At 46.3% G+C, this 16,691-nt stretch overlaps 1 protein-coding gene across 1 annotated transcript in view; it reads right to left on the reverse strand.

The window, feature by feature from the left end:
* Positions 1-16,691, reverse strand: part of arfgap2 (ADP-ribosylation factor GTPase activating protein 2) — a 64,520-nt gene that overhangs the window by 2,261 nt on the left and 45,568 nt on the right. Inside the window, exons 12-15 of the mRNA XM_038807240.1 lie at positions 13,361-13,501; positions 13,074-13,197; positions 11,391-11,481; positions 1,846-1,967 (exon numbers count right to left, since the gene is read on the reverse strand). Coding sequence (XP_038663168.1) covers positions 1,846-1,967; positions 11,391-11,481; positions 13,074-13,197; positions 13,361-13,501 — 478 coding nt within the window. The remainder of the gene's footprint in view (positions 1-1,845; positions 1,968-11,390; positions 11,482-13,073; positions 13,198-13,360; positions 13,502-16,691) is intronic.

Raw genomic sequence — 16,691 nt, forward strand, 5'->3', positions numbered from 1 at the left:
CATTAGAAACAGGAACAGGAGTAGCCCATTCAGCCCTTCACACGAGTTCATAGAATTTAGATCATAGAATTTACAGTGCAGAAGGAGGCCATTCGGCCCATCCCCATAACCCAGTAACCCCACCCAACACTAAGGGCAATTTTGGACACTAAGGGCAATTTATCATGTCCAATGCACCTAACTTGCACATCTTTGGACTGTGGGAGGAAACCGGAGCACCCGGGGGAAACCCACGCACACACGGGGAGGATGTGCAGACAGGACACAGACAGTGACCCAAGCCGGAATCGAACCTGGGACCCTGGAGCTGTGAAGCGATTGTGCTATCCACAATGCTACCGTGCTGCCCTTATATGGAGATCTTCCATATAAGATCATGGCTGACCTAACATTCACTAAGTCCACTTTCCTGTCTTCTCTCCATAACCTGTAATTTCCCGACTGATTAAAAACCTAACAATCTCAATATTTAAGGACTTGGGCTCCACAGCTTCCTGAGGCAAGGAATTCCAAAGATTTACAATGGGAGAAATTCTTCCTCAAATCCTTATTCTGCAGCTATGCCTCTGGTCCTACACTCTCAATGAGTGTAAACATCCTTGCAACATTTACCCTGTCTAAATCCCCTAAGAATCTTATACATTTCAATAATATTACCTCTCATTCCTCTGAACTCCAAGGAGTACAGACCCAACCGGTTTAATCTTTCTTCATATGGCAGTCCCTCCATACTCTGAATCAGCCTAGTGAACCTTTGTGCTGACTCCAATGATAATATAGCTTTCCTTAAATAAAGGGACCAAAACTGTACACAGTAATCGAAATGGCGCCTCATGTGCAGTTGCAGAAACACATCTTTACTTTTTAGCTCCAGCCCCCTTGAAATGACAGCATTCCATTTGTCATTTTTATTACTTTCTACAACTGTTGGCTAGCTTCCTGGGTTTCATGAACAAGGATCCCAATCCCTTTGTGCTACAGCTTTCTGCAGCCTCTCTCCATTTAAATAATAACCTGCCTTCTCATTCTTTCTTCCAAAATGAACAATCTAACATTTTCCCATCTTGAATTCCATTTGCCAGTTTTCTGCCCACTCACAACCTGTCAATATCTCTGTAAACTATTTATATTCTCCGTACAACCTGCCTTCCCTCCTACCTTAAGTGTCATCCGCAAACATGGCCACAGTACACTCTGTCCTTTCTTCCAAATCATTTATATTGTGAAGACATGCGGTCCCAGTAAGAAGTCTGACAACACCAGGTTAAAGTCCAACATGTTTGTTTCAAACACTAGCTTTCGGAGCACTGCTCCTTCCTCAGGTGAATGAGCAGCAGGAAGGAGCAGTGCTCCAAAAGCTAGTGTTTGAAACAAACCTGTTGGACTTTAACCTGGTGTTGTCAGACTTCTTACTGTGCTCACCCCAGTCCAACGCCGGCATCTCCACATTAGACCTGCGGTCCCAGCACTGGTTACTGCCATCCAACCAAGACCCTTTATTGCTACTCGTTGCTTCCTGTTAGTTAATCAATCCTCTATCCATGCCAGAATATTACCTCCAACAGCATGAGCTCCTATCTAGGATAGTAGGGGGTTAACTGTGCCATGTGCAGGCAGGGCAGGGATTCAAGGGGGCCAAGAGCGTGGGGGGGGTTTAAAAAAAAAAAACAGACCCGAGAGCATGCGGGCGGTAATGGGACTGCGTGCGGGTGGTAGCTGGGTAGTGTGTGTGGGGGTACATTCCAGCTCTCAATCCTCATTTTGCTGCCCCAGCCCACTTTCCCTCCTGCCTCCAGGTGTCCGTTTCTGCCCAAAACATAGTGAGCCGAAGAGACTGCCCCTCACCTGAATACTTGTCATAACTCCATTGGCGAGCACAGATAGTTTTCCTGCCATTGTTTTCACCCCTTGTTTGAAGTGGGTCATATCAGGTCCGGATGAGAGCACGTTACTCATTGCGACACTATCTGGAAGACAGATAAACCCTATTAGAGGATGCTGCTTCACAAAGTCAACACAAAAACAATGGGCCCAATGGCCACTTTCTTTGTTATAACCATTCTGTGATTATGAGCTGATGGTCACTAGTGCGTCAGAGAGTCCATTCTCAGAAGTAGCCACAGCTTACTTCATAGTTAGGTGGATAACTGCACCTCGTGCCTGACTCCTACCTGGCTCTCTGGAGCTTCTTGTGCACAGCAGCCGTGCCCCGGTATACATGTTAGCTCTCAGGCCATACCAGATAAGCATAGTATGCAAACTACTGTCCACATGAGGGAGAATGTCCAATCTACCTCTTCTCAAAAGAAAAGTTTTACAAATAGAGGAAATGATTCTCCCTCACAGCTACTGGAAGTATGGCAGGATAGCTGGGTGAACAGCATGGGCATCAGAGCTGCTGATCATCTACTTCAGTCAAGCATCTTGACTTGTCAACCCACAGGGAACAGAGATGCAAGAGTGAGAGTGGAGCTGGCCAAGCGCAATCCACCTTCCCACAGACAGAAGCTCACACATTGGTGTGTGTGTGCACATCTTCCTGGTCCCTCACACACAATCCACTACATCCCAAAATGCACTCCTTTACACACGCAAGAACAGACCAACAGACATACAAATTAGTAGCAGGGGGTGGCCACTTGGCCTCTCAAGACTGTTTTGTCATTCAATAAGGTTACAGCTGATCGGATTGGAACCTCAACCGCACATTCCTGCCTACCCCCGACAACCTTTCACTCCCTTGTTAATCAAGAATCTATGCAGCTCTGCCTTAAAAAGAATTGAACGATTCTGCTTCCACTGCTTTTTGGGGAAGTCAGTTCCAGAGACTCTCAACCCTCAGAGAGAAACTATTTCTCCTCATCTCTATATTAAATTATTTTTAAACAGTGAACCCTAGTTCTAGATTCTCCCACAAGAGGAAACATCCTCTCTACAGATGAGGATAGGCTCAAAGATCTCGGCATGTCAATAGAAATGGGGAGGAGGTTGCCAAATAAAACCAATGTATTTAACTCTGAATTCCTGTTTCATGATTCACATCCATTAAAATTGAAACCTTCTTAGACTTTAGAAACACTTCTAAACCATGCCATCAAGCAAGCATAGTGATGAGAGAAGCACACTTTAATTGTGAATTTCAGGAATTGCTTTTAAATGAGCAGTATTTATGTGGTCACGGATCGGTGGTAACGCTTTACTCTCGTCTTGCTAACATCTCAAACTTCAACATCAATGATGACATTGAAGACAATTCAAGTCCCATTTCAGCGGGGTTGAAGGCAAACCAATGCAGAAAACATGTCTCCAAACCCTGAGTGGAAAACACGACTGACCTAATTTGAGAAGTTCACCTCCAGAAAGGTGAGAGACGATACGATTGTCAGAGGTTCAGTTAGCTGAGCAGGACAAAGACTTTTTTCGACACAGATAAAAGTTCTGCACCTTGTTCTTTCTAACCCCTTTGGGGGAGTAAGTTTAAAAGTGAGAGGTACCTTCACCTCCTGCTGTCAGGAGATGGAGACAGTTGTTTACTGTCTAAAATTGTTGAACTCAAATGTTGAGTCTAGAAGACTGAGGTATTATTCTTCCCAGCATCTATTGGGCATCACAGGAGCATTGCAGAAGGCCTAGTACACCAATATTTACATTAGCTACTCTACTCCTTTTTATATACTGAGGGAACAATGGATCAGCATTCATGTCGTACATCACGTCATCACCCAGGCGCCCCTGGGGACGCTAATACTAGCATACTGAATTTCAAGAGGAAATTAAAAGACTCCAAAAATTCCTTGCAGAATCCCTGTCCCTCCCAGAAACACCAATCTCAACATTGAGCACCCTCTGGCTTTATGGCAAAGAGTGGCATGTGCTCTTGTATTTTACAGCTTAATGTCGAAGGACTAATAACAATAATAATAATCTTTAGTCTCACAAGTAGGCTTACATTAACACTGCAATGAAATTACTGTGAAAAGCCCTCAGTCGCCACATTACGGCGCCTGTACGGATACACAGAGGGAGAATTCAGAATGTCAAATCACCAAACAGCACATCTTTTGGGATTTGTGGGAGGAAACCGGAAGACCTGGAGGAAACCCACGTATACACAGGGAGAACATGCAGACTCCTCACAGACAGTGACCCAAGCTGGGAATCGAACCTGGAACCCTGACGCTGTGAAGCAACAGTGCTAAACACTGTGTTACCATGCCACACTGCCTCATTGGATTCTTGCAACCAAACACTTACCGTACTCCTGTTTGGCAACAGTCTTTATACACACATCTTGTTTACATTGGGTTGAATGCAACAATACATACTATAAGTAGAACTTTCTGCTCAACACCCCTCCCCTGCCTTCCCTGGACCTAACCCCACATCCACGCCGACTGACAAACATCCACAAGCGGATTAAAACCATCTGTGCTGTACCTCACTTAGCCACTCCATGACGACCTGTAAAATCCACCTATTGCCCACATTACATCGCTCCTTATGAAAATGAAATGAAAATCACTTATTGTCACAAGTAGGCTTCAACTAAGTTTCTGTGAAAAGCCCCTAGTCGCCACATTCCGGCGCCTGTTCGGGGAGGCTGGTACGGGAATTGAACCGTGCTGCTGGCCTGCCTTGTTCTGCTTTAAAAGCCAGCGATTTAGCACCTGTGCTAAACCAGCCCCTGCTGCCCCGGCTCGCAGACATCCTCCTGACCACTGGCCAGCTCAGAGGTTCTATCTAATTGCTGCCTCCAGGAATGGTGTTGAGGTAACTCTTCCTCTTGCCAGATGCCTGGCAATGTCTGCTCAGCAATATCTTGTATTGATGTCTACCCTCTAGTTGTACTCTTCCCCACAAATGGAAACATCTGTTTACTCGAATAAACCCTCTGAAAAGATCCTCTCTTTGCATACATCACCCTCAGACAATTTAATGTGAAGGTGATGGAACCTCTCTCTTTTGCTCCATCAAACCGAGTATCTGGGACATAAGCATACAGTCTAAGCTGACACAATTGTGTTGTACTGAGGGATTCACAGACACGGTCTTCCAGCGAAGTCGAGAGGACGTTCACGAGAATGATCCCTGTAATAAAGAGCTTGTCGTATGAGGAACGGTTGAGGACTCTGGGTCTGTACTCGGAGTTTAGAAGGATGAGGGTAAATCTTATTGAAACTTACAGGGGACAGCTACAGAGAGGCCTGGATACAGAGGACGTGGAGAGTTTCCACTTTAGGAAAAACTAGAACCAGAGGACACAATATCAGATTAAAGAGACGATCCTTTAAAACAGAGATGAGGAGGAATTTCTTCAGCCAGAGGATAATGAATCTGTGGAACTCTTTGCCGCAGAAGGCTGTGGAGGCCAACTCACTGAATGTCTTTAAGACAGAGATTGATAGGTTTTTGATTAATAAGGAGATCAGGGGTTATGGGGAGAAGGCAGGAGAATGGGGACGCAAAAAATATCAGCCATGCTTCACCGCGCCACGGTCCCAGGTTCGATTCCCAGCTTGGGTCACTGTCTGTGCAGAGTCTGCAAATTATCCCAGTGTCTGCCTGGGTTTTCTCCAGGTGCTCCGGTTTCCTCCCACAAGTCCTAAAAGACATGTTGTTAGGTAATTTGGACATTCTGAATTCGCCCCGTGTACCCGAACAGGCGCCGGAATGTGGCGACGAGGGGCTTTTCACAGTAACTTCATTACAGTGTTAATGTAAATCTACTTGTGACAATAAAGATTATAAAATAATAAAATGGCGGAGCAGACTCGATGGGCCGAGTGACTCAATTCTGCTCCTGTGCCTTATACGTCAGTCGAGATGGCTGTTTAGCTCGTCTTGGCATCATTAAAAAAAGTGACCCACTCATCTCTGACTTCATATATAGTCACCGAGGTGTACAGCACAGAAAAGGCCCTTTGGTCCATTGCATCTGAGGTCAAAAACAACCTAACTCGTCTAATCCCATTTTTCAGCAGTTGGCCCATAGCCTTATACTTCTTAAATGTTAGGAGGGTCTCTGCCTCCACCAATCTTTCAGATACTGAGTTCCAAACTCCTATCACCCTCTGGGTGAAAAGTCTTTCCCTCACATCCCCTCTAAACATCCTGCCCCCTTACCGTAAATCTGTGCCCCCAGTCTATATCCATGCCCCTCATAATTTTAGAAATGTCAATCATGTCCCCCCTCAGTCTCCTCTGCTCCAAGGAAACACCCCAGTCTATCCAATCTCTCTTCATAGCTAAAACTCTCCAGCCCAGGCAACATCCTGGTAAATCTCCTCTGTACCCTGTCCAGTGTTATCACATCCCTCCTAAAATGTGGATTCCTGAACTGCATACAATACTCTAGCTGTTGGCAGGGGGATGGGAAACTGAATTGTAGTCCAGGAGATAGCGTTGCTGGAATTCAGGAAGTTGAAGGTAGTGCAGTACTGAGGAAGGTACCACGGTCACAAGAGTGGACCTGCAGACGTGAAGGTGGTTTGAAGTCTGTCTACTTCAATGCGAGGAGCATCAGGAATAAGGTCGGTGAGCTTGAAGCATGGATTGGTACCTGGGACTACAATGTCGTGGCCATTACGGAGACGTGGATAGAACAGGAGCAGGAATGGTTGTTGGAGGTTCCGGGGTTTAGATGTTTCAGTAAGATTAGGGAAGGTGGTAAAAGAGGTGGAGGAGTAGCATTGTTAACCAAGGATAGTATAATGGCTGCAGAAAGGCAGTTTGAGGAGGATCTGTCTACGGAGGTAGTGTGGGCTGAAATTAAAAACAGGAAAGGAGCAGTCACTTTGTGAGTTTTCTGTAGGCCCCCAAACAGTAACAGAGATATGGAGGAAAAGATTGCAATGCAGATTTTGGATAGGTGCGGTAGTCACAGGGTAGTTGTCATGGGTGACTTTAACTTTCTAAATATTGATTGGAACCACTATAATTCGAATAGTTTGGATGGGGCTGATTTTATCCAGTGTGTGCAGGAGGGTTTCCTCACACAATATGTGGATAGACCGACAAGAGGCGGGGCCACAATGGATTTGGTACTGGGTAATGAACCAGGCCGAGTGTTAGATTTGGTTGTGGGAAAGCACTTTGGAGATAGTGACCACGATTTGGTGACTTTCACTATAGCAATGGAGAGGGATAGGAACATACGGCAGGGCAAGGTTTATTATTGGGGGAAGGGTAATTATGATGCGATTAGGCAAGAATTGGGGAACATAAGATGGAAACAGGAACTGTCAGGGATAGGCACAATTGAGATGTGGAGCTTGTTCAAGGAGCAAATACTGCGTGTCCTTGATATGTATGTCCCTGTCAGGCAGGGAGGAAATGGTCGAGTGAGGGAACCATGGTTTACAAAAGAGGTTGAATGTCTTGTCAAGAGGAAGAAGTGGGCTTATGTAAGGATGAGAAACAAGGTTCAGTTAGGGCATTGAGGGATACAAGATAGCTAGGAAGGAGCTCAAGAAAGGGCTTAGGCGAGTTAGGAGTGGGTATGAGAAGTCCTTGGCAGGTAGGGTCAAGGAAAACCCGAAGGCTTTTTACACTTACGTGAGGAATAAAAGAATGACCAAGGTGAAGTTATGGTCGGTCAAGGACAGTAGTGGGAACGTGTGCATGGAGTCTGAAGATATAGGAGAGGCCCTAAATGAATACTTTTCTTCAGTGTTCACAAAGGAGAGGGGCCATGTTGTTGAGGAGGATGGTACGATGCAGGCTGGTAGGAGGGAGATATTCAGAAGGAAGATATGTTATAAATTCTGAGATAAGTCCCCTGGGCCTGATGGGATATATCCCAGGATTCTTTGGGAGGCGATGGATGAGATTGCAGAGCCTTTGGCTTTGATCTTTATGTCCTCACTGTCTACAGGAATAGTGCCAAAAGACTGGAGAGAGGCGAATGTCGTCTCCTTGTTCAAGAAAGGAAATAGGTATAACCCTGGGAATTATAGGCTGGTTAGTCTCACTTCGGTCAAAGGTAAATTATTAGAAAGGGTCTTGAAGGAAAGGATTTATGATCATTTGGAAAGATACATCTTAATCTAGGATAGTCAGCACAGATTTGTGAGGGGTAAGTCTTGCCTCAAGTTTGATTTTATTCTTTGAGGAGGTAGATAGATGAAGGTAGAGCAGTTGATGTCATATACATGGATTTTAGTAAGGCATTTGATAAGGTGCCCCATGGTTGGCTCATGCAGAAAGTAAGGAGGCATGGCATAGAGGGAAATTTGGCCGATTGAATCAGTAACTGGCTATCACATAGAAGACAGGTGGTAGATGGTAAATTTTCATCCTGGAGCACAGTCACCAGCAGTGTACCACAGGGATCAGTGCTGGGTCCTCTGCTATTTGTGATTTTTATCAATGACTTGGATGATGGAGTTGAAGTTTGGGTTAGTAAATTTGCTGATGACACCAAGATTGGTGGAGTAGTGGATAATGTGGAGGGATGTTGTAGGCTGCAAAGAGACATTGATAGGATGCAGCACGGTAGCATTCTGGATAGCACAATTGTTTCACAGCTCCAGGGTCCCAGGTTCAATTCCGGCTTGGGTCACTGTCTGTGCGGAGTCTCTGCACATCCTCCCAGTGTGTGCATGGGTTTCCTCCGGGAGCTCTGGTTTCCTCCCACAGTCCAAAGATGTGCAGGTTAGGTGGATTGGCCATGATAAATTGCCCTTAGTGTCCAAAATTGCCCTTCGTGTTGGGTGTGGTTACTGGGTTATGGGGATAAGGTAGAGGTGTTGACCTTGGGTAGGGTGCTCTTTCCAAGAGCCAGTGCAGACTCGATGGGCCGAATGGCCTCCTTCTGCATTGTAAATTCTATAATGCAGAGCTGGGCTGAAAAGTGGCAGATGGAGTTTAACCCTGATTAGCGTGAGGTGATTCATTTTGGTGGGACAAATTTGAATGTGGATTACAGGGTTAACGGCAGGGTTCTGAAGAATGTGGAGGAGCAGAGAGATCTCGGAGTTCATGTCCATAGATCTCTGAAGGTTGCCACCCAAGTGGATAGAGCCGTGAAGAAAGCCTATAGTGTGTTAGCATTTATCAACAGGGGGATTGAGTTTAAGAGCCGTGAGGTTATGCTGCAACTCTACAAGACCTTGGTTCGACCACATTTGGAGTATTGTGTGCAGTTCTGGTCACCTCATTATAGGAAGGATGTGGAAGCATTGGAAAGGGTGCAAAGGAGATTTGCCTGGATTGGAGGGTAGGTCTTATGAGGAAAGGTTGAGGGAGCTAGGGCTTTTCTCATTGGAGCGAAGGAGGATGAGAGGTTACTTAATTGAGGTGTATAAGATGATGAGAGGGATAGATAGAGTGGACGTTCAACGACTTTTTCCTCGGGTGGATGTAGCTGTTACAAGGGGGCATAACTATAAGGTCCATGGTGGAAGCTATAGGAGAGATGTCAGAGGTAGGTTCTTTACTGAGAGAGTGGTTGGAGCGTGGAACATACTCCCAGCTATGGTAGTGGAGTCGGACACTTTAGGAACTTTCAAGCGGTTATTGGACAGGCATATGGAGTGCACTAGAATGATTGGGATTAGTTGATTTGATCTTAGTTTCAGACTAGTTCGGCACAACAGCGTGGGCTGAAGGGCCTGTACTGTACTGTGCTGTACTATGTTCTAACCAACATTTTGTTCAGTTGCAGCATAACGTCCCTGCTCTTAAACTCTATGCCGCAGCTCGCAAAGGCAAGTATACCATATGCCTGCTTAACGACTTTATCCACCTGCCTTGCTACCTTAAGGGACCAGTATACATGTACAACAAGGTCCCTCTGATCCCCGGTGCTTCCCAGGGTCATGCTGTTTATCATGTATTCCCTTGCCTTGTTTCTCCTGCCCAAGGGCATCACCTCACACTTATACAGATTGAATTCCATTTGCCACTGATCAGCCCACCTGAGCAGTCTGTCTATATCCTCCTGGAATCAAAGGCTATCCTCCTCACTATTTACCACCCCACCAATTTATGTATCATCCGTGAACTTACAACTACACGAATGAGGTCCTCTTCCCACTCTTGCACGCCACTTGGGGCAGCACGGTAGCATAGTGGTTAGCATCAATGCTTCATAGCTCCAGGGTCCCAGGTTCGGTTCCCGGCTGGGTCACTGTCTGTGCGGAGTCTGCGCGTCCTCCCCGTGTGTGCGTGGGTTTCCTCCGGGTGCTCCGGTTTCCTCCCACAGTCCAAAGATGTGCGGGTTAGGTGGATTGGCCATGCTAAATTGCCCGTAGTGTCCTAAGAAGTAGGGTTAAGGGGGAGTTTGGGTTACAGGTATAGGGTGGATACGTGAGTTTGAGTAGGGTGATCATTGCTCGGCACAACAGCGAGGGCCGAAGGGTCTGTTCTGTGCTGTACTGTTCTAAATTCTAAACTATGTTGCCACACGGCTTGTAGGACACACAGATAAGCCTTAATTTCCTTCAGCAACATTGCAAAGATCAAAGATGGCTCAGTGGTTGGCACCTCTGCCTAATAGTGCTGGCCTTGGGCGACTGTCTATTTGGAGTTTGCACGTTCTCCCCGTGTCTGCATGGGTTTCCTCCGGGTGCTCCAGTTTCCTCCCACAGTCCAAAGATGTGCAGGTTAGGTGGATTGGCCATGATAAATTGCCCTTTAGTGTCCAAAGATGTGCAGGTTAGTTGGGGTTCTGGAGATGGGGGAAGTGTGCTTCGGTCGGGTGCTCTTTCGGAGGGCCGGTGCACACTCAATGGCCCAAATGGCCTCCTGCTGCACTGTTGGGATTCTTAAAGTATCAATTTTGTATAAACCCCACTCTCCATCCCCTCGCCACTAGCCGTCCACATCCTGGTTACTGCCTGAAGCTGAATCAAACTATTCGCAACCTTTGTGTCAGATGAGCTTCTGTCCACATATCTGCTCCATCAGCAAAGCCGCTAACTTCCACCCCCATATTACGTATTGCAGCGTTGGCCTAAAATACATCTGAAATGTTGGTAACCCCGAGACTCCTCTATTGCAACACTCCTCGTCAGTCTCTCACATTGTACCCAGCATAAACATCAATTCCAAAAGGCTGTTGCCCATGTTCCAACTCACACCAATTCCCATTCCTAATCACTCTTGGCTCCTGGTCCAGCAATGCCAATATTTTATAATACCCATTATTGTCACCCTAAACCCTGACTGCCCAACCCTTAATTCCTCTCATTCTGGCCTCTTGCACATCCTTTGCTTCTATTGCCTCTAGGTCAATTTCTGGAACTGCCTTTCTTGGTTAGACCCCAGCTCTGGGGTCTGCGTTTGAGCCGTTCCATTGGGCTCTCTGCTTTCCTTCAATCTCCAAAAGGCACCTTGAAATGTGCTTTAACAGTGAGCTGGCTTACCACTGGTTCCATATGGACACTCACCTGCTGAGTTTACTCTGCCATCACCAAAGAGGTCTGAAGAGCTGATGGAGGAGTTTGTGGACAATCGATCCAGCCGGGCCCTAGCTTCATACTAAGACATAGTATGGGAAGAGAAGACAGCAGAGGTCAGGCGGCAATAAATTAAAGATTGCAACAACCAATCAGGATACAAGGGTTAAGGATTATAGGCCAGTGAGCTTAACTTCGGTAGTAGGGAAGATGCTGGAATCTATCATCAAGGAAGAAATTGCGAGGCATCTGGATAGAAATTGTCCCATTGGACAGACGCAGCATGGGTTCGTAAAGGGCAGGTCATGCCTAACTAATTTAGTGGAATTTTTTGAGGACATTACCAGTGCAGTAGATAACGGGCAGCCGATGGATGTGGTATATCTGGATTTCCAGAAAGCCTTTGACAAGGTGCCACACAAAAGGTTGCTGCATAAGATAAAGATGCATGGCATTAAGGGTAAAGTAGTAGCATGGATAGAGGATTGGTTAATTAATAGAAAGCAAAGAGTTGGGATAAATGGGTGTTTCTCTGGTTGGCAATCAGTAGCTAGTGGTGTCCCTCAGGGATCCGTGTTGGGCCCACAATTGTTCACAATTTACATAGATGATTTGGAGTTGGGGACCAAGGGCAATGTGTCCAAGTTTGCAGATGACACTAAGATGAGTGGTAAAGCGAAAAGTGCAGAGGATACTGGAAGTCTGCAGAGGGATTTGGATAGGTTAAATGAATGGGCTAGGGTCTGGCAGATGGAATACAATGTTGACAAATGTGAGGTTATCCATTTTGGTAGGAATAACAGCAAACGGGATTATTATTTAAACGATAAAATATTAAAGCATGCCGCTGTTCAGAGAGACTTGGGTGTGCTAGTGCACGAGTCACAGAAGGTTGGTTTACAAGTGCAACAGGTGATTAAGGCGGCAAATGGAATTTTGTCCTTCATTGCTAGAGGGATGGAGTTTAAGACTAGGGAGGTTATGTTGCAATTGTATAAGGTGTTAGTGCGGCCACACCTGGAGTATTGTGTTCAGTTTTGGTCTCCTTACTTGAGAAAGGACGTACTGGCACTGGAGGGTGTGCAGAGGAGATTCACTAGGTTAATCCCAGAGCTGAAGAGGTTGGATTATGAGGAGAGGTTGAGTAGACTGGGATTGTACTCGTTGGAATTTAGAAGGATGAGGGGGGATCTTATAGAAACATTTAAAATTATGAAGGGAATAGATAGGATGGATGCGGGCAGGTTGTTTCCACTGGCGGGTGACAGCAGAACTAGGGGACATAGCCTCAAAATAAGGGGAAGTAGATTTAGGACTGAGTTTAGGAGGAACTTCTTCACCCAAAGGGTTGTGAATCTATGGAATTCCTTGCCCAGTGAAGCAGTTGAGGCTCCTTCATTACATGTTTTTAAGGTAAAGATAGATAGCTTTTTCAAGAATAAAGGGATTAAGGGTTATGGTGTTCGGGCCAGAAAGTGGAGCTGAGTCCACAAAAGATCAGCCATGATCTAATTGAATGGCGGAGCAGGCTCGAGGGGCCAGATGGCCTACTCCTGCTCCTAGTTCTTACGTTCTTATGTTAAAGGGACCTGGCTGGTTAATGCCTAGTGGATGGGCAGGCCATCTCTTCGTACCTTACCCTAGAGAGCTGTACCAGCTGTGCCCAGTACTAACCTCTGCCCAATCCTCTTTCCCCAAGAACATGTCGGAAGAAATGGCCTTGGCATTGGCAAATTTCTGCTGAGCCTCCTTTGATTCGGAAGGAACAATACCGTCTAATTTCCGTCGACTTGCTGGCCTGAAACCCAAAAGGCAATCTAAGAAAATGAGCTTGGGCAGCATTCATAATAAACACACAAACACAGGTGGATGGTTGTGGAGGACTCTGAAATAATCTCTCACACACGCACGCGCAGTGGCAAGGGTTACAGAATTCTGAAAAAAGGAGTAAGAAAACTGACCGCTCAGTTGCTGGCTGACTGCTGGAAATGCTGATGTCCAGTTCCTTGGGCTGCTCCCTCTCTAGTGTCAAGCGATGTCCACTATCCATCTGCCAGTGTGAGCAAAAGCCCTCACCCACTGCAAAGGGGTTATCCCTATACCTGTGGATAACACAGTTACTGCTCAGCTTGGCGGTCCATCGAGGCTGCCTTTTACACAGGGTATTTGGTAGTGTACTAGTCCCAAAATCATGAGGCTGGTTTAGCTCAGTTGACATGTGACTCCAGACCCACAGCAATGTGGTTGGCTCCTAACTGCTCTCAATGGTAATCAAGGATGAGCAACAAACACATGTCATGAACAAATTTTTAAAAAACACAATCCTTTCTGAAATTTAGTGCTCAGAATTGGACATCACCAGAGACCTGACAAATATTTTGCAAAGGGGGAAAATGACTTCCTTTATTTTGTGCTCTCCTCATCTCTTAATAAAGACCAGGATTGAGACTTCCAGTGGCGGCACGTACAGGGAAGTCGCATGCTGGGTGGCTACTGCTTGAGGCGTGCCTTTAGGAGATTTAAAGTCTGGTCCTGGGGGCAATTTGTGAATGATTGATTGAAAGAATATACAAGGAAGGCAAAGGATGTCAAAAGGATTAAGAAAAACAGCCGTGAAGGGTGGGAGTGAGTGTTCACTGTCGAGTGAAAGGGCCAGCCCGAGAGCTAGCAAGATGGCGGAGGCTGAGCTGCCGGGTGGGGCCACACTGTTCACAGCAGAGAGGATGACTGAGGAGCTGGAGAAGCAGTTTGCGAAGCACATGTAGGTGTTGAGGGGGAGGGGGAGCAGCCCCAAGTCGTAGTCCACATTGGCACTAACGACATAGGTAGGAAAGGGGACAAGGATGTCAGGCAGGCCTTTAGGGAGCTAGGATGGAAGCTCAGAGCGAGAACAAACAGAGTTGTTATCTCTGGGTTGTTGCCCGTGCCACGTGATAGTGAGATGAGGAATAGGGAGAGAGAGCAATTAAACACGTGGCTACAGGGATGGTGCAGGCGGGAGGGATTCAGATTTCTGGATAACTGGGGCTCTTTCTGGGGAAGGTGGGACCTCTATAGACAGGATGGTCTACATCTGAACCTGAGGGGCACCAATATCCTGGGGGGGAGATTTGTTAGTACTCTTTGGGGGGGTTTTAAACTAATTCAGCAGGGGCATGGGAACCTGGATTGTAGTTTTGGGGTGCGAGAGATTGAGAGTAGAGAGGTCAGGAGCACAGTTTTGACTTCGCAGGAGGGCGGCAGTGTTCAGGTCTGTGGTTTGAAGTGTGTCTATTTCAATGCCAGGAGTATACGAAATAAGGTAGGGGAACTGGCAGCATGGGTTGGTACCTGGGACTTCGATGTTGTGGCCATTTCAGAGACATGGATAGAGCAGGGACAGGAATGGTTGTTGCAGGTTCCGGGGTTTAGGTGCTTTAGTAAGGTCAGAGAAGGGGGCAAAAGAGGGGGAGGTGTGGCGCTGCTAGTCAAGGACAGTATTACGGTGGTAGAAAGGATGCAAGATGGGGACTCTTCTTCCGAGGTAGTATGGGCTGAGGTTAGAAACAGGAAAGGAGAGGTCACCCTGTTGGGAGTTTTCTATAGGCCACCTAATAGTTCTAGAGATGTAGAGGAAAGGATGGCGAAGATGATTCTGGAAAAGAGCGAAAGTAACAGGGTAGTTGTTATGGGAGACTTTAACTTTCCTAATATTGACTGGAAAAGATATAGTTCGAGTACATTGGATGGGTCGTTCTTTGTACAATGTGTGCAGGAGGGTTTTCTGACACAATATGTTGACAGGCCAACAAGAGGTGAGGCCACTTTGGATTTGGTTTTGGGTAATGAACCAGGCCAGGTGTTAGATCTGGAGGTAGGTGAACACTTTGGAGACAGTGACCACAATTCGGTGACCTTTACGTTAGTGATGGAAAGGGATAAGTATACCCCGCAGAGCAAGAGTTATAGCTGGGGGAAGGGCAATTATGATGCCATTAGACATGACTTAGGATGTGTTGGTTGGAGAAGTAGGCTGCAAGGGTTGGGCACACTGGATATGTGGAGCTTGTTCAAGGAACAGCTATTGCATGTTCTTGATAAGTACGTACCAGTCAGGCAGGGAGGAAGGGGTCGAGCGAGGGAACCGTGGTTTACCAAAGAAGTGGAATCTCTTGTTAAGAGGAAGAAGGAGGCCTATGTGAAGATGAGGCGTGAAGTTTCAGTTGGGGCGCTTGATAGTTACAAGGAAGCGAGGAAGGATCTAAAGAGAGAGCTGAGACGAGCAAGGAGGGGATATGAGAAGTCTTTGGCAGGTAGGATCAAGGAAAACCCAAAAGCTTTCTATAGGTATGTCAGGAATAAAAGAATGACTAGGGTAAGAGTAGGGCCAGTCAAGGACAGTGGTGGGAAGTTGTGTGTGGAGGCTGAGGAGATAAGCGAGATACTAAATGAATACTTTTCGTCAGTATTCACTCAAGAAAAAGATAATATTGTGGAGGAGAATGCTGAGACCCAGGCTATTAGAATAGATGGCATTGAGGTGCGTAGGGAAGAAGTGTTGGCAATTCTGGACAAGGTGAAAATAGATAAGTCCCCGGGGCCGGATGGGATTTATCCTAGGATTCTCTGGGAAGCCAGGGAAGAGATTGCTGAGCCTTTGGCTTTGATTTTTAGGTCATCATTGGCTACAGGAATAGTGCCAGAGGACTGGAGGATAGCAAATGTGGTCCCTTTGTTCAAGAAGGGGAGTAGAGATAACCCCGGTAACTATAGGCCGGTGAGCCTAACGTCTGTGGTGGGTAAAGTCTTGGAGAGGATTATAAAAGATACGATTTATAATCATCTAGATAGGAATAATATGATTAGGGATAGTCAGCATGGTTTTGTGAAGGGTAGGTCATGCCTCACAAACATTATCGAGTTCTTTGAGAAGGTGACTGAACAGGTAGACGAGGGTAGAGCAGTTGATGTGGTGTATATGGATTTCAGTAAAGCGTTTGATAAGGTTCCCCACGGTCGGCTATTGCAGAAAATACGGAGGCTGGGGATTGAGGGTGATTTAGAGATGTGGATCAGAAATTGGCTAGTTGAAAGAAGACAGAGAGTGGTAGTTGATGGGAAATGTTCAGAATGGAGTGCAGTTACGAGTGGCGTACCACAAGGATCTGTTCTGGGGCCGTTGCTGTTTGTCATTTTTATAAATGACCTAGAGGAGGGCGCAGAAGTATGGGTGAGTAAATTTGCAGACGACACTAAAGTCGGTGGAGTTGTAGACAGTGCGGAAGGATGTTGCAGGTTACAGAGGGACATAGA

Source organism: Scyliorhinus canicula, chromosome 9 (assembly GCF_902713615.1).
Source record: "Scyliorhinus canicula chromosome 9, sScyCan1.1, whole genome shotgun sequence".
Classification (NCBI taxonomy): domain Eukaryota; kingdom Metazoa; phylum Chordata; class Chondrichthyes; order Carcharhiniformes; family Scyliorhinidae; genus Scyliorhinus; species Scyliorhinus canicula.